The following is a 23170-nucleotide window of genomic DNA, read 5'->3' as shown; positions in this document are numbered from 1 at the left end:
CGCTCCACTCTTAATCATATTGCAAAGAAAGACCGACTCAGGGCAGGTGTGTGTGTGTGTTGGCCCGCTCTTTGCACTTTTGGCTCGCATAAATTAAGCCAAAGCTGTTGGCAATAGTTGATTAATGTGAACACTTTGTTAGACAATTGTCGCTCAGATTGTCTTGTGCAATATTCAAACAGTTGCACATCATGCATTTAGCTCAGCTAAGGCAATAAAGCAATCAAATTGTAGACAAGGCAAGTTTTTAGCCCAACCTGTTGCTAATCACAGCCTAACACGGCTCACTGCTTGCATATTAGTCTAGACTTTAGTTTAAAAATGAATTAAATTAAAATTTTTATTGCTGTAAAAACTTCACTTATGAATTTCCTGAGACCTATTTACAGCTTATGAGTGTGAAGCGTCTAAGCTGACTCTTGTTATCTCTACTTCAATTATAGTCCCTAATTTTTCTGGCAGTTACTTTGGCCACTCTTTGCCTGCTTCATCCAGCTTTTAACTGCTTTTCAGCGTTCGGTTTGTCGCTGACTTGATTTGATTTTAATTGCGTGAGCGAGCAAAGGCTTGCTTAAGTCTTTAGCCATTCGACTTTTCACCCACTTGAGCCGCTTTCCAGCTAATTAGCTCCATTTAGCTAAATAGCCGTTAATTTGTCGGTGCTTATAGGGCGGACAGCTGAATGCATAAATTAGTTCGATTTGATTGGCATACGTTTCGGCAACGTGTTGCAGCTTATGCAAACATCGATTTGAACTTGAAAATCGTGCATAAAAGAACAGCATTAAAGGAGGTCAGTGTTTCGTAAGCCAGTGTGAGACTCAGCTAGTTTGCTGCTCTTTGAACTGTATCGCCTATAGCTGCTGTTGCTGCTGCTGCTACGCGTAACATATCTTTTCATCCATCTATCTTTAGCACCATTTGTGGCACTCTGCATACGCTCTGCTAATGCACTCATTTGCATAACACAGCAACTGCATTTGATGCCGCACACACACGTGGCGCTGGCCAACGTGTCAGCCAAGTCGCTCACAGGCTTGGGAAAGAGCTCAACAACGATTCACGCTGTCTGCCACTGGTGTCATATGATAACTCGCCGATTACATGCTAATTATGTCATCTAGTCGCTTAGCTTTGGGCTATTATTCACTCGCACAATAGCTTGACGAAGAGCGCGTGAAGAGCTTAGAGTTCATGTTTAATGATAGTTTCTGTGAAAATGTTTTCATTGGAAAATTGACATAAGACAAGTGGAATGTTCACTATCAAAGAAGCGTGCAGTTCAAATATCAATAAATCAGCTAAAAATTATATTATATTACATCAGCAAGTGAGCCAAGCACTTATAGTTTATATATATAATCAGAAATCGGAGTTAATGTCACGTAAGCAGCTATCGTCAAGCGCCTCTGAGTCTAACCACATGCGTTAACTTCCCCTATGGCTGGCATTGCAGGCCTAAAGAGTCTTATGTTCCGGCCAAATGGAAAAAAGTTCAATTGTCTAAAGAGCTGAAGCGAAGAGCGGCAATGGGATGTTATAAGCTGTCGCTGTCTATAGATAATCAGTTTGCAGTTTTCTTGCTTCGCAGCACTTCGTATATCAATTACGCGGCGTATACGCAATCAGCGACAAATACAGACAAGATATCACTTTAAATTATTTATATAATAATAATACTTAATACCTTTTAAGCCATATCAAAATATAAACAAACAACTATTTTTATATATTTTTAAAAACTTTTATTTAAAATTTCTCTAATTCATTCATCGAGTTGTAGCTGTAGAACAGGTTGCACACACATACACATAAACAGCTGGTCAGCAGACAGGCGGGCGAGTGGTTAAGGTGGGTGGTTGGTTGGGTGCTTCAGCCAGTTGGGTTTAGTGCAAATGATAGTCGTGGTAGTCGTGATGATGATGGAAGTGATAGGGATCGTAGGGATAGGCCTTGATGATGGGCGCTGGATGATAGGTCTTGATGATGGGTGGATGCACCACAGTTTTCACCACAGTCGGCAGCACCACTGGCTTGATAATGTGATGCGGCACACTGTGCACCACCGTGGAGCTCTGGTGCGATACGGCAGCGGGCACATGCACAATTTTTGCCACATGCAGCGGCTCGATGTGGTGGTGTGCGGGATACAGCGGATACTCCGGATAATGATGGTGGTGGCCATGCAGGTAGCCAGGACGTGCGGCGGCCAAGGCGCACAGCGCAAGCAGCGAAAGCAGCTGAAAAGGATTACAAAAGTGAGACTCCTTCGACATTCGGCTATCCAATCCTGGCACTTACCAATTTGAGCATGTTGATTTGATGTTTTTTTTATCCTCTTTTTTAGTTGTGTGTGGCTTATTAGTGGGGTGCTCGATGGCTTGCAGCGTGCAACTGATGCCACTATGACACCAAGTGATGGCTTTTATACACTTGGCATCTTGCATCAGTTGCCAGTAGTCAGCAGCGGCAGCAGCAGCAGCAGCAGCAGCAGCTGCCACCGCTCGACAGCTTCAACAGCTGCAGATGCTCTCATTGTTTGTCGCGATTTTCAATGCAACGTTTCCGCAGCACCACCTCCCCCACTGAGCAGCAGCAGTAGCACCACCACCACCGGCAGCAGCCACTTTGCTATATCCGCGCTGCCGGCTTTTAACCATGCTGCCACTTGCATCCGCAGTTGCAGTTGCAGTTGCAGTTGCTGTTACCTTAGCTTTGGCTGTTGCAGCAGACGCTGTAATTGCTTCGCTTTTTGCTTACTCTAATAACACTAGCCTACAAGTGTTGAGTTTTAGAGATTTCTGTATCTATATCTGTATCTGTATCTGTATCTGTATCTGTATCTGTATCTGTATCTGTATCTGTATCTGTATCTGTATCTGTATCTGTATCTGTATCTGTATCTGTATCTGTATCTGTATCTGTATCTGTATCTGTATCTGTATCTGTATCTGTATCTGTATCTGTATCTGTATCTGTATCTGTATCTGTATCTGTATCTGTATCTGTATCTGTATCTGTATCTGTATCTGTATCTGTATCTGTATCTGTATCTGTATCTGTATCTGTATCTGTATCTGTATCTGTATCTGTATCTGTATCTGTATCTGTATCTGTATCTGTATCTGTATCTGTATCTGTATCTGTATCTGTATCTGCATCTGCATCTGTATCTGTATCTGTATCTGTATCTGTATCTGTATCTATATCAATATCTGTATCTTTAACTGTATCTGTATCTCTTTCTACATCTACTTGTATCTGTATCTCTGTCTCTATATCTAGCTATTGCTTCGCTTTGATCGTTTAATTCTTGTGTAGGTTAGTGTAGTTTTTTTTGTTGCTTTTGCACTTCTGTTTAGCTTTGATCTAACAATTCTTCCATTGAACTCTTGGAGCTAAACTTTCAGATCATAGACTCTGATCTATCCTAACTCATGCTTATCCTGAGCTGCTTTTTTCGCCTGGTATCTGCAATCACAGCTCAGCATGTTGAACACCCATACTACAGCTCAATCAAGCGTGACTGAAGACGATTGTTGTTATTGTTGTCGTTGTTTGACTACAACTATTGCCATTCGTAATTGCCAAAGCATTTGCCTACCTATGCATAGTTTGTACCTTTGCTTTTGCTCATGTCGCGCCACAAATTGTGCCTTTGGTTCATCGCAGATACCGTTACTAATGGTTGTTGTTGTTGTTGAATTGGCTTGCAACACTTGGCGGCTGCTGCTGCAAGCATAATTTATGCCAGTGTTACATTTGCCTGCAACGACCTTGACCAGCCAGCCAAATTGTTGATTTTTTGTTGAAATCTTTTTTTTTAGTAATTTTTTTCTTTTGACGCTGTGGCACTTGCAACGGAAATTCACACTCGCCAATTTTATTATGCATTTTTTTTGTTATCCGTGGAAATAAGTTGCAATTCTTGTTATCTTAATAGATATATATTAAGGCTGAGAATATTGTATCAGAAGCAACAAAAAACCAGCTGAACTTTGGCTAACAAGAGATAAAATATGAAGTCTTCAGCTCGTTGAAGTTTGAATGCACTGCAGATAAATTAGAGATTTTAGAGTAATAGAAAATGCGAGTTTTGTTATAGGAACTGCAAAGCATGTGGCATTAATTAAGCAAATAAAAATGTTGGCGTTTCTCATATGAATTATACGATATAGTAGATCAATTCTAATAGAAAAGTTCATATTTATTGTGATAATAATGTCTAAGGAGGAAAGCTTATGTGCCATCATAATATTTGCATCTATAAGAATTATATTCTTGATTCTTGATTGTTATGCCTAGAGAATTTATGTTATACATAAGTTAAGCAAGTTCAAGTTAAGCAAGTTCAAGTTAATTCAGATTAGATTGATAGATTAGATTAGATTGAATTTTTCTATAGCAACTAGTCTTTCGATCAATAGAATGAAAAGATACCAATATTCATCATTGAGCTGATAGATTCAAGATTAAAATAAGTATATCTTATCCATCATATACTAACTAAAATATAATGCTATAGTGAAGCAAACTTTGCCCAAGATCAAAAGACAGATGTGTTGCAAATTATATTAAGATTGCTTAAAGCCTGAGAGTGAGACAGTCTAACATATCAAATATTATATATATACCTATATATATACTCATTAACTACGCCTAGAGTACCCGTTCGACACAATTGTCAAACTCTCAGCTAGTGTATAAACGAATTGGTGACAAGCAGTGACACTTGGAGCCCGTTTCGTACCCTCAACGTCAATGCTCGCTGTTAGGATTGAGTATGCAGCGTTGCCTGCATTTGGCTGTGATATTTAAGTTGGCAAACTGGAGCTACACTAGCTACAAAAAGTTCACGAACGCGACATTCAAGGTGCTCCACTCGCCGGCTGGAGGGGAGGCTCATTAGAATGCCGCGGCAATTGACAGGCAACAAGCGACAAGTGCGATTGGAGTGTGCAGCTCGGCGACGGCAAATGTCAACTGCAGGCAACCGCTCAGCCCCCCGGCACCCACTCACCCACTCACCCACTCTGTCTATGAGATTAATCAGTTTGCAATTGAATATGAAAATATTTGCACAACAATTTAGTGGGCTTAAGGCTTATGGCCTGGTCAATTCGCTTGACCCACAGCGAACACACCCGAAACTCATTTTATCGCAACCAGGAAATATTGCATCTAAATGTGAAAAACAGGCTTTGCTGCAGGCTACAAGCTGGCTGTTCGCAAGCCATTCGCTTTCGTTTTAGTGGGTTAGTAGTGCAGACGTTGCGCATACGCCGCGTCTGCTCACACAAAATATAAAATAAAATTAAACAATTTCAATGTTATTGCTATGAAAATAATTTGCACACATCCGCTGACCAGCTAAAATGTCGTTGTTGATGGACACAGCTGACCTTAGCACCGGCTGGCGGCACGAACTGCCACAAGTCTTTGCCCACCTGCTGCTGCTGCTGCTGCTGCTGCTATTGCTTTATTAAGCATACGCCGCGGTGTCAATGCAATTACGTATCGAATGAAACGACTCGAAATTGCAAATATTTCCAAATACACTTTTCATATTATCTACACTAAAAAACTGCAGCTGCTGGCCCAAAAACTTAACGAAAACTGCCATGGAAATAGCAGTAAGTGTGCTCTAGTCGGTTGACTGTGACTTTATGATACGCTGCAAATAGATAGGTACAAAATATAAATGTCTTATATCTTTCTTGAGTAGCTGAATACCAAATTTGATGTCTCTGGCTCTTATAGACTTTGAGTTAAGCTCGAAAAGCAAAGTCTCCAAATATCAGTGCTATGAAAAGGGAGGGAAGTCAACTCATGCTGCGTAGTATATACTCTTGTACTTATTTATTATAGATACTTACTCTAACATACATTTATTCTTAACCAATATACCCCTCTTGCACACATTCACTTCGTATAGCGCATAAACACATTTCACACTGCAGATTTTTTAGGTTTTTTTTGCGCAATCTCGCAAACTCTTTGGCCAACTCTTGTCTGACTGAGTGCCCAAATAACTAACTAACTGTCTGTGCGACTGACTGACTGCCGGACTGACTGACACCTGAGCGAACTGTTCGAGTTGCCTGTCAGGACAGCTCCCATTTGTATTGTTGTGGGGCGGCGGTTTTCATGTTCAGCATTTACAAATTTAGTCAAGCTACATGCAGCCGAAAATCTGTTCGAACAATATGTACACATGTATATGACACTAAGATTGATAGTCAGTTAAGCAGATCTGTGTATTCATTATTTTCAGCTGGCATGTGCAATAAGTAAATCGAAACGGCTTGTGTTTTAGGCGAAGTCAATGTTGAGTCGCTGACTGCTGTGGCTTATGCTGCATGTGTGCATACCCTGTAGATGTAAGGAGATTATTATAGTGCACTTGCATAGATATTGCAGCTGAGATAACTGCGATATGAAATAACTATACTGATGCGATTTATCTTGTGGCTAAAATGCTTCAACATCTAACAGAAATCATATAAAGATATTAAGATAGACAACTTGTCCTAAAGGTTTGTAGATTGATAACATTTTACATATTGAAAATGTTTTATATAAGGCTTACAATCTCAGCTTAGCCAAATGTTGCTGTAGCCTTAGAGCAACTTATCAAGCAGTCGAGTCTATATCCATGTTACCCAGTAGACAAAGCTATTCTATTTAATATAGCACTCAAACTAGAGCTACGTTTTTGATAGATGAGTCTCTGGCATAAACAATTCCAAAAAGGTCAAAAGCCAATTAAGAAGAGCCACAGATGATGTCAGGCAATCGTTCATCTAGTAGACAAGGAAATTTCAATTGAGGTAGAGTTCTCTTAGGACAGTATGATGGCAGCTGTAGGTTAGTAGACAACTGAGAATGTAGTTTTTTTTATCATATATTAGTGTTTTTTCAAGCAGCTGCTGTAAGCAAACAGCTTTTAAGATAAGCCTCACGCACGCTTAAGTCAATTAAGACACATTCACCTGTTGCAAAAAAAAAACCTGTTCATGGTTGATTCTCTCTTCTATCATTATATTTCTCTAGATAACTGAGATTGAGCCATCATAGCAGATACTTTCATTAAGTGCAGCCTCATCTACTGACAGCAAAATGTTCTTCACTTGGCGTAATTCAGTTGTAAGTCGCATTACAAATGAGACGCAAACTTTTTAATTTGAACTCATTAAGCTGTCTACAAAAGTGAATTGCATAAAGAGCTTCAAAAAACTAGTCTTCATAGTCGATAAACAGCACCTTTTTCAAGCATACCAATCGTGTTAGACTTCAGGTAAATTTGGACTGCTCTACACTCAGCTAGGCAGCAAAGCCTTCGCTCTAATTGCATAATAATTTCAAATTAAATTCCAATTAGTAGTTTTTTATATATATTTATAACAGGATGACTTGGTTATCTGCGAGCTGATTTCCGTATTTTGTCGGCGTTTTAGTATTTTTTGTCAGAATTACTAGATAATTCTCGACCTTCGAGGCAATTAGCTCTAGCGCAATGACAAACAAAGAGTAAAACGTTGACCAATTCGCAAACGAGTTAAATACAAAATGATCGCAAAGGTGACGTCGATACAATGTACTGAGCGGTAATTGCTCCACTTGGCTTTAATTAAAGCCAACTTAAGTTGGGAAAAAAACAGGCAGCCAGGCAGGCAAGCAGGCTGGCAACTGGTTGGTGTAACACACAGATCAAACGATCTATATAGATATATGCGATCATTGTTATGCAAGCCAGGTGAGCGCGCTAACCAGAATTGTCGCAAGACTGTCCCCTGGAAGCCGAGTCGAGATTGTTTGTGTGGGCTGGCCATAAGGCGTACATTACCCCCAATAGAGCCCGGATATATTAGAGCACAAGGAATTCCATTGGAGTAAACCTGAATGCCCGAGTGCGAGACGGCAATTGTCGTGAGTGTCTGGCTCCAAAATAGATATCGACAACAAAGAAAATCTATTAAAAAGCACTTTTGGCATGCCTCAAGAATATTATTTGTAAACAAAATATGAAAGAGATAGAAAGAGAGAGGGAGAGAGAGGGAGAAACTGAAATTATATGTCGCCAGCTTGCAATAGTTATTCATTAATCACAAAATAGCTGACAAATGGTCATAACGGCGACAGCTCACAGTCTGTAGAATGGCAAACAGTTCGCAAAGATTATTACAAAAGCGGAACTCGCGAGAGATATACACAGAAGGAAAGACAGCCAAAGAGGGAGAGCGAGAGAGAGAGCGAGATACACACTGTACACTGAGAGATATAGAGAGTGAGAGCAGAGCAAAAGATCAGTTCAAAGCATTGTCTATGTGGGCAGACTCAGACTCAGACTCAATCTTGGCGTTTGCTTGGCCCGCTGTGCTGTGCAGATTAACATAACAGGAAATTACAATAATGCTCACTTTAATGCGAAATGTACTTGGCTTTATTATTTTTTAAATACCCTAGAGGCACTTTCAATAGCTGTTTACATGCAATGCATGCAACAAAATGTGTTAGTTAAGCGAGGTCTGCTGTAGGCACTTAGAACTCAGAGCTCTCTTAACTGTTCCATGTGAACTCAGCTGCCTTGCGCGGTTTCTTTATCAAATTTGGTATATGTGCTGCTTTTTGTAGAAGCTTTTACATATATGAATATGGTATGCATAGGTTTGTTATTTCTTATAGCTGTCATAGCAATTGCTTAGCTCAAAATCAATTTTAAAGTTTTTTTTGGAAAAAAATTCTAAATATATATGAAAATATATATATAAATATTTTACTGTTATATGCTGTATAATTTGATTAAATCTTAAGCAGATCTTGCAGATCTCTTCTTCATTTTTCTCTTACTGTTCTATGGGAACTGCTTTATCTTGCTTCGCTTTCTTCTGAAACTTGGTACAGCTGCTTCTTTTTGCAGCGGCTTTCGTATATAAGAAACTTGCATAGATCATATTACTATTTCTTATAGCTGCCATAGAAAATACATAAGAAAAAGTCTGTATTACTATGTTTTTCTATAGGCATATTATATAAGCCTTATATACAGTGTATATATCTTATTATATAGACAAGAAATCATTGAGCTGCCTTGAAGTATTCAATTCTTCTTTTTCGATCATTTGGCCAGCATAATTCTTCGCATTCGTACGTGATAAGCAAGCAAAATGCAGACAAATTCTATGCCAATTACCTTTCTTTATAGTTTATTAGCTTCAAATGCCAATCCTCGGTTTCATCTCTGGAATCCACAACGAATCGCACGCGGACAACAAGTCATAAAAGCAGCTTTGACAATTTGGCACTGACCATCGCCACGCACTGAACTTGAGCCACTTGTTGTAACTGTTGCGTGTTGCGTGGCAGTGACAATTGCGTAGTGGTTGGCCGGTGGTGCGTGCCGCCAGACAGACAAGCAGACAAACATGAACCACGAGCAGTTTTCACGGTCAACTTGGCTTGAGGAAAAACTGGCGAGCAAAGCAAAGACAAAAATCTTGTAGTTGCCGCTGTTGGGTGTGTTGCAAGTGGCAGACGCTGGTTAAATGGCCAACCCACTGGCCAAGTGCCCAACTGGCCGACTGCGGCGACAGCTGACGTCGGGCAGCGATTCGCTTTTGACTGGTTTTCGCTATTTTTTAATGGGCTGAACGGAAAACTGTAAACGAAAGCATTGTGGTTGTTGCTGCTGTTGTTGCAGTTGTTGTTTGTCTGTCTGTTGAATCAGCTGCAGCCCGTCGACCCGCCTGCAACACTCGGACATTCGGGTGGGTCGCCGTCGGCAGGCTTTTCTTAACGATGCAAAAAAAATTATTATTATTGTATTTTCTGCACTTTTGGAGCTTTGAATTTGGATCTAGCATAGCTAGGTTTGTGTGCGTGTGTGTGTGTGTGTGTGTCATGTTTTGTGTATAAAAGCTGTTGCGAATTTACAGCTAGCAACAGTAACCAGCGACGCGTCAACACAGACCCACAGTTCATTTCTTAAGCCAAGTAACTAACTCCCAGGATTAGCTAAAATGTACAAGTTGGTAAGTGTCTCAGCCAAGCCTCTTAAGCCTCTTAGCCGCTAACTGCTCGCTTTCAGGTGGTGTTGTCTGCTCTGCTCGCTGTGGCCGCTGCTCGTCCAGGCTATTTGGAGGCAGGTCCTTTGCTGCATAGCTATGCCGCGCCGGCGATCATCCATGAGCCTGCCTTGGCTAGCGTTGGGCATATTGTCAAGTCCATACCGACCGCTGTCTCCCATCAGAGCATCAGCCAGGTGCACAGCTCGGCCCACATTGTGCAGCCGATTGTGACGCCCATTGTGAAGACCTATGCTGCGCCCATCATCAAGACCTATGCCGCTCCAGCTCTGCACACCAGCATCCTGTCGCCTTCCTGGGCCTCTCACGGCTGGGCATCGTCCTGGTAGACAGCTCGTAGACATCGGCTCTGACCGGAGTGGTGCCTCAGCGAATTTGCCCCTAGGCTGAAGCTGCTCAACAATTTCTATCACATCTTCTACTTAGTGTTCCCCCATCCCCTCTGTCGACTGATGTAAATAAAAGTTCATATTTTCATAAACGAATCTTTTGCTGTTTGAGTAGAGTGAAGACGTGGGCCAATAGTCTTAGTCTTGGTATATAGAATATATATATTAACTTTGGTGCAGCTTATAGCCCTGAAGTAGGACTTGGCTTTGAGTATGGCTTCTGTCCAAAAGCTTTTTGATGTCCAATCTGAAAAGAAGTTTTATTGAATTTAGAAATTTCTATTTCGGCATGAAAACTTTCAGATAAGTTTTGTTTTCTATAGTTCAGCTTAATTACAAGACACAAAAAGTATTTATAAATTGTTCATAAATTACTTAGTCCTAGATTGCAATAGAGAGAGGCTTATCTAGCTCACTTAGATATAGAGCTAAGCATAATTCACTTAACTACCGTGCGAACTGTATTATAATTGTTTAAGTGCTTGCGTAATTCAAACTGCGATAATTAAATAACCAGCATGTGATTCAGCTTGACAAAGAGTATTCAACCTGGAGATACCCTATGATTAGGCACTCTCAGCTTATGTGTGATTTATGAAATAACTAAATACTAGATGCTGCGCTATAAACAGTTGGACACAGTTAAAACTACCTTCCTTCAAGGTAAAGCATGCTTATCCAACAGTTACCCTGTAAACAGAAAGTATAAACAAAGCCTTAACGTGAAAGAAAAATAATATATGTAGAACGAAGAGAAATTATGAATGAACACAGCAGAACCGTTTGGAATCCACAAATTGTACTCACTTCATTGCTCACTTCTTTTCTTATTTATCTTATATTTCCTCCAGTCATTGAAAGAGTCTTCTTCTATGTTCTGCCTAAGCGCACAATGTTTACCGTTCCCTTTCTCATGTTGCTTACCTTTTACGCAGCTTCTTTATTTTAAGTGAAATAATTCTGTGGTTAATTCTCATTTCCATATTCAAGAGCAGCTGGGATTATATTTGTGCAAAGTTAGCTATTTTTGAAGCTACCCTCGCATATTAAATAATATAATTCTAGAGCTGACTACGCAGTTATCAAAGTAGAAACCAAGTAAGAACTGTAAAGTTCTCCGAAACTAAGATCACTAACTTCATTCACCTATTCCACAGTAGGCAAAAGTTTTTCTCAAACTAAAGTTTCATGGCCTGTGCCTTAATAAAGCACTTTTACGATAATAAGCATACCCTTTACAATTTGACAGTTTATAGCTGCGTAGAGCTTCAGCTGAACGTCTCGCTGCGCACGTAGCTGAAAGCCAAATGGAAACAGTAATTGAAATCGAAATTGAAGTCCAAAGCTTGCGCTGCTGACCCTGAAAGAACTGAGACGCACTTAAAGTGCAAGTAATGCAACTGAGGGCAGGAGCTAATGAAGGGCCAATGGAGCAGTTGGCCAATGGTCGAATAAGCACGTAAACTGGTTGGCTACCTTTGCCAATTGTTGTGGTGGAGACTGTGGCCGAGCAGAGCTGAGCCGTCCACCGACGCTAATTGCTTATTGAATGTCTGTGAGAATTGAATCTGATATGGTTTGCGTTTCTGTTTTTGTTTTTGTTTTAGTTTTTTTATATATTTCGTTGTTGTGCGTGTGTATGAAGGCCGTTCGTGGAGTACCAACTGCTGCTGCTATATAAACACCGCCTGCAGTTGGCATACCATAATCAGTTCTCGATAGAAACTCAAGCCCAACAGTCAATACAGACCACACTTAAACCCAAAAATCATTTCAATCATGTTCAAGTTGGTGGTATTGTCTGCTCTGCTCGCCGTAGCTGCTGCTCGTCCCGGTCATCTGTATGAGTCGCCGTTGGTCTACGCCGCACCCGCCGCCACCATCGTCCAGGAGCCCGTCCTGGCCAAGGTAGGCGCCGTTGTGAAGAGTGTGCCCACATCTGTCTCCCATCAGAGCCAGTCGGTGGTGCACAGCTCCGCTCATGTGGTTGAGGATGTCGTTGCGCCAGTTGTCAAGTCAACGCCTGTGGTTAGCTATGCCGCCGCTGCTCCCGTGGTGCACACCTCATATGCTGCTGCTGCTCCAGTGGTGCACAGCGCCTACGCTGCTGCCCCAGTGGTGCACCAAACATATGCTGCTGCCCCAGTTGCCCACATTGCTGCTGCCTCGCCGCTGACCTATACCGCCACCGGAGTGTGGTAAGGAAGTACCACTGCACCACTCAAACACCGATAGTGGAACGTGCATTTTGTTGGACGGTTTTGTGATACGAATTTGAATAAATAAACAAATGTTTTTGCTTTGAATATCGATTGAGACTTATTTATTATTTTCTCTCCCTTGGCTGTGTCCTTGCTGCAGTTCCTTGACCTGTCGGGTTTTACCCTGTCGTGCACTTCCTGTAAACTAGCTATGTGAATAATGAGTCGTATACGTAACGCAGGCTGTAAACAAGTGCCGAGGCATAGCTGTTGATTATCCAACTATGAAATACTTGTACTTAGCTTCCCTTTCAGCTTGATAGATCGTTAGAACTTAATACAGATTTCCTGCATTCTACTGGATATCATTCATAGCAAAGCTTGCTGGAAGATAACAAATAAATGAATAATATATTTAACCTATATTTCGCAGTACTTAAATTCTTTATGAATTTGTCTCCTTACAATCATATTTCATATTTACTAATTATTAATTTATCTGATTTTAATAAATATTCATCAATTTTGACTATAATAAATCTAGCTTGTGAGATGTTCCAGTTTACATTAATTCCTATTCGTCTGTTGAGCAAGCTCTTCCTCAGTCATTGCTGTTTACAGTTACCCAATTTTGTTCAATTTGGTTTTGATTGGCTCCTACAGTTGTAATAGTATTAGTGAGAGACTGAGAGCATGTATTAAAATGTAAAAATCTTATCCGTTTGAGTTTGCGTTCTAGTGCACGAGAGAGAGAGAGGGAGAGAGAAAGACAGCTGTGGCTGAATGTAGTTCCTGGTGTTGCTGAGTGAGAAGGAGATGACTGCTTAGGCCTTTCGGCAGGGTCGCTGTGCTTTCAATGGATGTAGAGAAATGGACAGCATGAAAAAGCAAATATAAAAACAAAATTTGATATATAAATACTTTATATTTATTATTAAATTTGTCCATATATATTAATATATTTCTAAATTTTATTTAGCTTAATGCAATGCACAAAGCTTTGACTACACGTTATATTATTACGATAAGCCAGCCAGCTTAAATTAATATGTACTTTTAATATAATATACAAGCTCTTGCCATATCACATTCTCTAGCTAGTAGCTGTCCTTCACTAGTGCAACTAGACTTTGAGCTGAGTTAACAAACAAGCCTATATATAGTTTTTCATAAGCTACCGGGTATATAAATTGTGATAGTTGTATCCTGTCGCAGCTCAGGTTCAAGGCCAATGACGCCACGCGTTGTTTGCCGCTGGCCAATGAACCTGCAATGCGAGCAGAAATTGTAAAACGGAAAGTGCATCGTATGCTAGCTGGCTTCAATTGACATCCTAAGTGACAGCTGCTATCAACAAGAGCAGATACACTGTACACAATTAAGTTTGCTGTCAATAATAATAATAAGTTATAAGGCAATAATAAAGTAAACATTTTTTAAATTTTAAACTGATTAGAAGTCTCCTTTAAATTCAGCTGCAGTAATAATGGAATATAGTTGCGTTTATATAAGATATTTATTTATAATATGGCAAGCCTTTGGCTCTCATTTAATAGTTACTTTTCTGTATTTACTGGCAAATCCAATTTTTCAGTCTTTTTTAGGAATGTTGAGATTTATTGCGCCAAAGGTTACAAGTTTAACGGGTTGATTGAGATAGTGCGAGTTCTTCTCTATGAATTCCCTTGCACCGCTGGGTAAAATGCCGCCCACCGTGTCCCACAAGCTGCGCCTATACATTGGATGCTCCTTTGTGGAGTCCTGCTCAGCTGTGTCTAGGTCGGCTGCACCACTCGGCGTCAACAACAGCAAAATGCTAACGAACTGCATAAACAGGGAGTATCCATTTGAGTGCACTTTTAGGTTACTTTTAATATATCGCTCACCAGGCTGACTATGAGAATCTTCATTATTGCAGCCGCTTAGAAATCAAACTGTAATCAGAGGAAAGCTTTTCACCGGCTTTTATAGCACTCAAGCCGCTCAGGTGGCCGGCCAGCTGCAAGCCTGTTGCACGGAAAAGTCTACCAGCTCTGCTTAGTAAGAAAACAAATGCCAATGTGCGCAAAACCCAACGACATCGACCAAAAACACCTCGTGTCGGGGCCAAATAGTTTGACAAATGAGCCACGCTTTGTAAATGAAAATAAGAGTGGGTTGGGTCTCTCGGCTTGGAGACTGAGCTGACAAAATAACTACCTGAGCGCGTTGCGTAGCTGAAATTGGCCGCGAATTATAATCTGGTTTATGCGAGACAAGAATCCGTTCAGGCACGTACGTATCAGCACTTATTGTGTATTCACTGTATGCGTGTGTGTGTGCGCGCCTTGAAAGTGAAGTTCAAGTATAAAAGCCAGCGACAATTCGTCAACTGGCACAGTCCAACCTACGACACAAGTCAAAGAACTTCATAACCACAGCAATCCAAAATGTTCAAATTGGTAAGCCCCGCGAAGGGTGGTTCTCTCAGTGGTGCGATACTCAATTATCTTTCTTTGCTTTCAACAGTTCGTTCTCGCTGCTCTGCTCGCCGTCGCCGCCGCTCGCCCCGGTATTTTGGCTGGCTCGCCACTGGTCTATAGCGCACCCACCGCCATCGTCCAGGAACCCGCCCTGGCCAAGATTGGCGCCGTGGTGAAGAGTGTGCCCACCGCCGTCTCCCACCAGAGCGTGACCCAGGTGCACAGCTCGCCAGTTGTTGAGGATGTGGTTGCGCCCGTTGTGAAGACCACCGTGCATGCTGCTCCCGTGACCACCTATGCCGCTGCCGCACCTGTTGCCACCTATGCGGCCACTTATCCAGCAGTTGCTCCAGTGTCCACCTACTCGGCCCTGCCCACCACATATGCCGCTGCCCATGTGCCATATCTGAAGAGCGTGTCGCCACTGGCTTACTCTGCACCACTGGCCTACTCGGCACCACTGCTGCACCACGCACCACTGACCTACGCAGCCGGCGCCTGGTAAGAGCGAGAGAACGAAAGATTTTGATCGACGTTGTTGACTTGTGTTCCACCGGAAGAAAATTAAATACAAAACTCAAATCCGAATCCAAACCAACTTATTTATTACAGGGTATGTGTGTAGAGGGTATACCCTTGAGCCTCTACTTGAGATAGATGCTGGGGTAGCTGAGCGCACCAGCGTTCCAGCCGGGATTGTACCAGTCGCTGCCGTAAGTCAACGGGCTGCCAGCATAGGTTGTATAAGTGGTTGGGTGGTGCTCGTAGATGGGTCGCAAGTACGGACGCTTCTCGTGCACCACCGTCGAGCTCTGATGCGAGATAGCCGCAGGCAAGGCGTAGTGCTCATAGCCCAACACAGTGGGCGCATACTCAATCGTTTCATAGCTGGGCAAATAGCTGGGCCGAGCCTGGCTGAGAGCCACGCAAACCACGCACAACACCAACAGCTGCAAGAGAATTCAGCAATTAGTTATCCGAGAGAAACAGGGTATCCAAAGTCTCACAGTTTTGAACATCTTGATTTGGTCTTGTGATCACCGAGAGGCGCTACTAGTTGAACTGTGGCTCCAACTGAAGATGCGCCACAATTTTATAGCCGAAAAACGTCGGTGGTTTCTTTACGTTAGAATTGGCACAGACAATCGAGCCATCAGCAAGATTTTCCCAAGCTCGACGGCTCATTAGTGACCCATTTGGGCGTAACTGAGCGACTAAGTGGTTTCAGTCAAGGCAACCCTTGACGAATTCGCCCGCGATTCGCTAAGCGATGGTTGTATTTACATTTTGCTTGGCTCCTGCTTCCAGTCGCCAGAGTGAGCCACCCGCCCACACCCAGAGCTAAGCAATGCCCCAGTTCCAAGCATAAATCAACTGCTGCTGCAGCAGCAGCCGCTTTGTTAATGGCCTGGCCTGGTCTGCTCTGTGCCTGGCCACTGGCTTGCACCACAATTGCCCTGGCCTGAGTGCCATACAAGGAGCCACTGCACCACGCTCCACTTACCAGCTCCACGTACCACAATGAAGTCAGCACAGCTCGCATTAGCATATAATGCCAACTTTTTATGTTGTCGTATTTCCCTCTTCTAATATTCCATGGCACAATAACTTTTCCTGGCTGCCACCACTCGCACCACCAACGCAAATTATGACCAAGCTCTGTGCCTTACTTCTCGTTAGCGATGTGATGTGCGCGAGCTGCTTGTTTGAGACGTGATTTAAGCGCCAATTGCTTTCGCTTTTACCATTTAATAAAGTGAGCTTGGAATTTGGTTTATTGAGATATAATTTTATATTTGAAACGGTTTATTTATAATATTACATATAGTTTTTATAATATATAGAGTTTTTTAATAAATAATAAATAGTTCTAATTATTATCTTAAGATTTTAGCCTAGTTTTTGTTTTATATATTCTTCTCAATATATAATTTTTAAAGGGTTCAATATTTGACTTCGAATTGCGGCGATTATTGTTGCATGCGCAGAGTTTATTAGGTGTTTGAACTCTCGCTTTTATACTTAAAAAATTTTATCTATTTAACCTATATAAATATATAATATAAAATTATTTTTTCAAATCATATTTTTATAAAATATTGTGATTTTGTTCAAATTTCAAGTTCATGTTCAGGCTTTGTTTGAGGTTTGCACCTGCTTTGCTTTGCCGGTTCGCCTCTAATCTATTTCTAACTGAAACTTGGTTGAAATTAAAAAAAAAAAATTCGCTTTACTTCCATTTTCAAGTTAATGTTTAGATTTAGGTTTTGCGGTTTGCACTCTTACTTCAGCTATAATTGCGAACAAGTTTGGCTTTATTATGTTTGGTAGTCTCAGGCGCTGCTTTTATTTAGTCAGACACCACGTGACACGCGTGTCACGCTGCCAGCTCTACTTTTCAGCCACATGTGTCGCCCGCCTTAGCCGGTTTTTGCTTTGTGTTTTGTGTCTGCTGGGCAGCTGAGTTCCCAGCCCATTTGGCGCGACCTTTAGGTCTAATTCAATTAGATACACGCAAATGCCGAAATCAAGACGGCCATAGCCAAAAAAAAAAATAAAATGGACTCGCTGACAGCCAATTAAATTTATAATTAGTGCAGCAGTTGTGGCCAGCTCCGGTTGGCCTACACTCGCACTTGTAGCACTTTGGCCCAGTTGGCCGCACAATGGCAAGCAAGCATCGTTTTAACTGCTGAGCTGTGGGTGCACCGGCATCTATTAGGGTGTCATTTAATTGGCCATTGAATATTATTTAAGTCTCTGCTTGACCCACTTGCATTTGTGGCTTTTGCATTATGAAGTTCATTTAATGACAGTCGCAAGTGTAGCCTACCTTTAGGCATTGTCCATAAAACGCGCTCGCTTGAAAGCTTTTGCAAGCCAAGTTTAAGCTTTGTCTGCAGGCTTAACCCTCGGGCAGCAGCTGGGCTAAAAACTGCCCGCTATCATTTAGTAATTAAATCGCATTTGTCCAAAGAAGTAATTAACTATTTTTAGACTTTGACTAAATAGCTGAGTGCCTGATCCCTCTAAGGCTATGACTGTTTAAGCTACCAAACATCAGGGGAAATCGTTGAACTGATATGCGAAGCATTTTGTCTTGATCAGATCTCTTTTGCCTTGTGCGTAAGTTTCATGTGAGAATTCGTAAATAATGTTGTCTAAGACTATTATTTAGCATTTAATTGTCGAAGTCAGCTTTAAAGTTTGATCAGCTTTAGCTCTGATGCACACTTGATGCAGCAGCTGACGCCTAATCTTGGCTGCCATTAGAAATTTAGTTTGATTTCGCACTCTCAAATTTAAATTGTTTTATCGAAATCTTAAGCTTGGGTCACACCCACTCTAGAAATAGCTAAGCTTAAAGTTATTTGCTCGCATTTCAATGAGCTCAATTAAAACGGAATCAAAACTCTGCTGATAAGTTGTGGGCAATGCGTATCACAGTGATGGATAGACAGGCAGGTGAAGTGCGCGTACACTAAATAGTTTAATTAATAGAAATTGGCAACAAGCAGCCGCCCGCTGGGACTTACAAGCAGCTGCAGCTGGTGGGGATGGTGGGGCACTTTTAGTCAATGCAACAAGCGGCTTAATTAGCTTTGGTAATAGCCATGTTTTTGGGTTGCGAGCCATGCGATATGTTGGCTGTCGTGCTAAGCCGTTGTTGGCTGCAAAATGCGATTATATTTAGCGGACATGTCTGTCTATTAGCCGGTCTTACCCATATGTATATATATATATATGTATGTATGTATCACTCATACGCCGCGTAATAATGTCTTGGCGTTTATTTAATAAGCACCTGCAATGTTAAATGTAAATGGAGTTTAGTTTGTTTTTTTGTTTGGTTTTTCTCTTCGTCCATTCTGGAACTGGGCGTCACATCGATTGCCTGATTAATTTTAATGGCCGAATTACACAAAATACTGGGCACTGGCTCTTGCCTGTCGCTTGCCAAACATAAACATAAATATGAAACAAACTTTGTCGGCCATGTTTTTGTCTCGGCAACTTCCGTGATTACAGAATTTTCGGTGCCGCAAACCGGATCCGGCGATTTCTGTGGCTCAACTGACTCAATCAGCGTACTACACAAATTTAATGTGTAGTTTAGCCGAAGCTATCATTAAGTCTAATTGACTTTTTATAGCCATTTGTGTTCTTATTTTATGTTTTTTGCATTCGTTTTATTTGCTCGGCTGCTATTACAAATGCTACACTGAGCGAAACAGGTGAATGCTACCAACAGTCTGAGAATTATGGAAGAGAGATAGAGAGAGAGAGGATATAGGATGACTGCACTTGGAATAAATATATGATTAAATGCTTGCTTATTTTATTTAAAAAATAAAGGGAAATAATATTATCAAACTATAATGGGAAGTTTACAACAAAATTATTTATTTTTATTTATACTTTTTTTTAGCACCTGCAATCTTGTCATATATAAGGGGAATAATAATATAGGGAATATAAAATACTGGGAAATATAATAAACTACATTTTTGTTTATTTCTCTATAAATATTATTTATAATGGAAATATGAATAAGAAATGAAAACCAGTAATTTAAATAGTGGGAAATTTAGAATGAATACTGGAAGAGTAGAAAGAATAATGGTATTTATGTCATGTAAATTTTTTAACATATATAAAAATATGAAATATTTCCCTAAATATCTTTAATCAGGCATAAGACACTATAGTTTCTCCCAGTGTATGCACAGACTAATTTTAGCCGTAATTGTCGGTGTTAGACCTGTAGAAATCAGCAGCTTGTACACATCATATTTATGGTACGGCATGTGAAGTTAGCTTCGGGCAGGTTTTAAAGGTGTGCGCATTAGACAATAATGAGTAGGTTTACGGAGCGACAAAAGTCGAGTTTCAAGTTCAGGGTGAGTAATGCGGAGAGTCAACGATTCGCTCGATCGATATTCACACGTTGCCGATCGCAATTAGAAGACAGTCACAAAAAGTGAAAGTAACTAGTTGGAGGGCTAATGGAGGAAAGGGGCGTGGCGCCCACTCATGCAAGCCAACGAGTTCGATTCAATAATCGCAGACTCTCAAACTGAGGACGTGTGGGACTTGTGGAGCAACACATAAATCACTTGACGCGATGTGTGCATGAAAAATGCGCTGAAAACAATTTGCATACAATTTGGTTGACAGACAACGACAACAGCAACAACAACTGCCGAATGCTAGTTGCCGCTGGGGTGTTTGCGAATTTAATTTACGAGCATAACTAAAGGGGCGTGGCTGCAGCTTGTGTGCGTGTGCTCAGGCAAACTACTTAATTATGAAGCCAATTCTGCAATTTGCATTGAAACAAGCGAGCGCAGCTCATTGAAGCTGTCAAAGAAACTCAGACTCAAGAGTTAACATGTCCAACAACAACAACATAAACTAGAACAGTAGTAGCAACAACAACAACAACAGCAACAACTGCGTCTACGTGCTTTGTTGTGTGTGCGCGGCCAATTGCGCAATGTCCTCCAACGACAAGTTGGCCTAAAGAACTTTAATTGGCCAAAAGCGAGGCAAAAGCCAGGCGTTAGCCCAAGCAGATTGCCGCGCAGCTTGGGATAAACCGAAGGCAGCTACAACAACAACAACAGCAGCAGCGGCAGCCGATCCAAGTGACGGCCGCTTGTAATTTCATTAATGAAAAGGCAATATATATATATATGTATATATGAATATATATATGAAGTATATATATATATATATATATAAGGTATGTATTTATACCCTTGCAGCGGGTCTTTTAACACAGTTGCTAGTTAGGGAATCGTGAAATGCTATCTACTACTATACTGCGACTTGACTAATAATAGCTGTTGCCACTACTTTATAAGACTCCGAATACTAGTGTTAGACTATTAGTAGTACTAGACTAGACTAGACTAGACTATATAATATATAATAATAATATATAATATAATATATAATTATAAAAGTACTTCAAATACTACTTACTCTTGGTACTAATTTATACTACTACTCATAATACAACTACTACTAATACTACTACTTCTTTATGCTACTACTGCTACTACTCCTACTACTACTACTACTTTGTTCTCTTACTCCTACTACTACTATTCTTTCTAAGTCTTTTACTAATCCACTTCTTAATCGTACTGTCTCGCTACTTCTCTATACTACTAGTATTACTACTATTTCTAGTACTTCTTAATCGTACTGCTACTACTACTTCTTTATCGTACTATGGCTGCTACTACTACTTTATATACTACTACTTATTTATACTACTTTAGTAGTATTATAAAAGTAGCTAGCAGCAGCACTACTTTCTTCTCTATACTCATATACTACTATTACTGCTTCCAGTACTATTTCTACTACTACTTCTAGTACTACTTATATTAGTTTTACAAATACTTCTACTACTATTGCTACTCCTACTACTACCTATACTACTGCATACTACTGCATACTACTGCTACTACTACTATCTACACTACTGTATACTATCACTACTACTACTATTGTGTAGTACACTTTCTACTACTAGTACTTTTTTATACTAATACTTATACTACTGTAGTACACTGTCTACTACTATTACTTTTTATACTAATACATCTAGTATTCTATTAGTACTATACTATATTATACTACTATTACTATACGTTACTAACACTCTTATTCCTTTAAGTCGCAGGGATTGCTGCTCATAATATAATATATCAATATGTCCATTAGAGTCACAGAAGGAAGATCTATTGTCATATATAACTAATATGCATAACAATTTACACAACTTAATCCAAGTCAAGTCAGCCATAAATGTAGAGTAGCTCCCTCTCTCTCCCCACCACTCCCTCCCCCTCTCCCTCTCTCTCTGTGACTCCGTTAGGGTATTCACGCTTCGTCACACTTAACACTCGCGGCTTTTGTTCGGTTTCTTGTTTTATGTGCTCGTCGCAGTTGCTGTGAATTGAAGGTATTCTAGCAATGTTTTTTTTAGCAGCTTTTTCAATTGTCTTGCCATTGTTACAGTTTTCAGTTGCTGTTATTATAATTATTATTAGTTGTTGTTGTCGTCGCTGTAATGTGCACGACATTGCGGCAGCTCGACCTTGACCGCGTCCACCGTGTGGTATACTTAATTGGCGCACTGCATTGCCCCTCGTCACCAGATATCGCTCATATATAATTATGCAAAAACTCGACGCTAATTAAACAATAACAAAATTAAAATATTTTACGTTTACTTGTGAAATTTCGATTGCATTTCCACTCATAAATCACCAGCAAAAAATTGACGTCAATTAATTTGAAATGTGTTTGATTTGTGTTGTGTTGCAGCCACAGCTTGTGGCCAAGCGCTTGCCCAATGCAACAGCGAACAATGTTGCTGCAGCAGCAGCAGCAACAGCCGCCGCAAATGTCATTAAAATGCAATTTGAGCTGCAACCACATACGAGTGGGTGGCTGGGTGGCTGTGTGGCTGTGTGGCTTGCTGGTTGTGGTGGCACGCACGCACGCAAATCGTATCCTGTTTTATTGCCCCAATCAATCGATCGACTCAATCATTCGATCATTCGATTGTCGTGTGTGTTCAACTTCATAGCATTTGCATAACGATAAAGCCAGCGACACATGCAAATGCCGCATTGGCTCGAGGTGTCCGGTGAAGGGTTGAGCTGCCGTCAATATGCAGATTTGTGGAACCGCCAAAAGAATTGTCCACCTTTTGCTTGTTTTTCGGATTGATTTATGCGCCATAAAGTTTAAGCGCGCTTTGTGCACAGAATCAAAACTCTCAGCAGCTGCCACTCAAGGCCCCGCGCAACATCAACACAAGAGGCCTACGCCCGATTGTATAATCGCCTTTTATCTGAGCAGCAACAGCAAAATGAGCAACAGCAACAATCAGCGGCAGACAAATCCAACAAATCGAGAAACACACAAAGTCTTTGCATTTGCATTGATTATGCTGCGCAGTCAAGCTACCCGAATTGCCAGATTTACAGCCAGATAATGATGAGGCGTGC

At 40.9% G+C, this 23170-nt stretch overlaps 5 protein-coding genes across 5 annotated transcripts; 3 read left to right on the top strand and 2 right to left on the bottom strand.

Moving 5' to 3' along the window:
• Positions 1 to 1791: 1791 nt before the first annotated feature.
• LOC111604706 (uncharacterized protein DDB_G0272718) lies at positions 1792 to 2383 on the bottom strand. Its single transcript, XM_023322879.2, has 2 exons — positions 2302 to 2383; positions 1792 to 2240 (listed from the first exon to the last, which is right to left on the bottom strand). Exons 1-2 carry the CDS (start codon positions 2311 to 2313, stop codon positions 1887 to 1889), a joined length of 366 nt encoding a protein of 121 aa, XP_023178647.1. The 5' UTR covers positions 2314 to 2383; the 3' UTR covers positions 1792 to 1886.
• A 7548-nt stretch (positions 2384 to 9931) lies between these two features.
• LOC111604701 (neuropeptide-like 3) lies at positions 9932 to 10555 on the top strand. The gene is made up of 2 exons (XM_023322874.2): positions 9932 to 10031; positions 10088 to 10555. The coding sequence occupies exons 1-2, from the start codon at positions 10020 to 10022 to the stop codon at positions 10412 to 10414; spliced, it is 339 nt and encodes a 112-aa protein (XP_023178642.1). The 5' UTR covers positions 9932 to 10019; the 3' UTR covers positions 10415 to 10555.
• A 1644-nt stretch (positions 10556 to 12199) lies between these two features.
• Positions 12200 to 12727, top strand: LOC111604700 (cuticle protein LPCP-23). The gene has a single exon (XM_023322873.2). The coding sequence runs from the start codon at positions 12254 to 12256 to the stop codon at positions 12674 to 12676; it is 423 nt and encodes a 140-aa protein (XP_023178641.1). The 5' UTR covers positions 12200 to 12253; the 3' UTR covers positions 12677 to 12727.
• Positions 12728 to 15032: 2305 nt separating this feature from the next.
• On the top strand, positions 15033 to 15719 carry LOC111604676 (larval/pupal cuticle protein H1C). Its single transcript, XM_023322838.1, has 2 exons — positions 15033 to 15116; positions 15184 to 15719. Exons 1-2 carry the CDS (start codon positions 15105 to 15107, stop codon positions 15640 to 15642), a joined length of 471 nt encoding a protein of 156 aa, XP_023178606.1. The 5' UTR covers positions 15033 to 15104; the 3' UTR covers positions 15643 to 15719.
• Positions 15720 to 15781: 62 nt separating this feature from the next.
• Positions 15782 to 16680, bottom strand: LOC111604716. The gene is made up of 2 exons (XM_023322889.2): positions 16642 to 16680; positions 15782 to 16087 (listed from the first exon to the last, which is right to left on the bottom strand). Exons 1-2 carry the CDS (start codon positions 16678 to 16680, stop codon positions 15782 to 15784), a joined length of 345 nt encoding a protein of 114 aa, XP_023178657.1.
• Positions 16681 to 23170: the final 6490 nt, after the last annotated feature.

Source organism: Drosophila hydei, unplaced genomic scaffold (assembly GCF_003285905.1).
Source record: "Drosophila hydei strain 15085-1641.00,03,60 unplaced genomic scaffold, DhydRS2 tig00000283-arrow-arrow-pilon, whole genome shotgun sequence".
NCBI classification, from domain to species: Eukaryota; Metazoa; Arthropoda; class Insecta; order Diptera; family Drosophilidae; genus Drosophila; species Drosophila hydei.
This window is presented reverse-complemented; position numbering and strand designations above follow the sequence as displayed.

Excerpts from the sequence above, each read along its gene's own strand:
- LOC111604700 (XM_023322873.2), top strand. The coding sequence starts at position 12,254 with ATGTTCAAGTTGGTGGTATTGTCTGCTCTGCTCGCCGTAGCTGCTGCT.
- LOC111604716 (XM_023322889.2), bottom strand. The coding sequence starts at position 16,680 with ATGCGAGCTGTGCTGACTTCATTGTGGTACGTGGAGCTG. Across the intron at positions 16,088-16,641 it reads CATTGTGGTACGTGGAGCTG|CTGTTGGTGTTGTGCGTGGT; the intron begins GTAAGTGGAGCG and ends ATTCTCTTGCAG.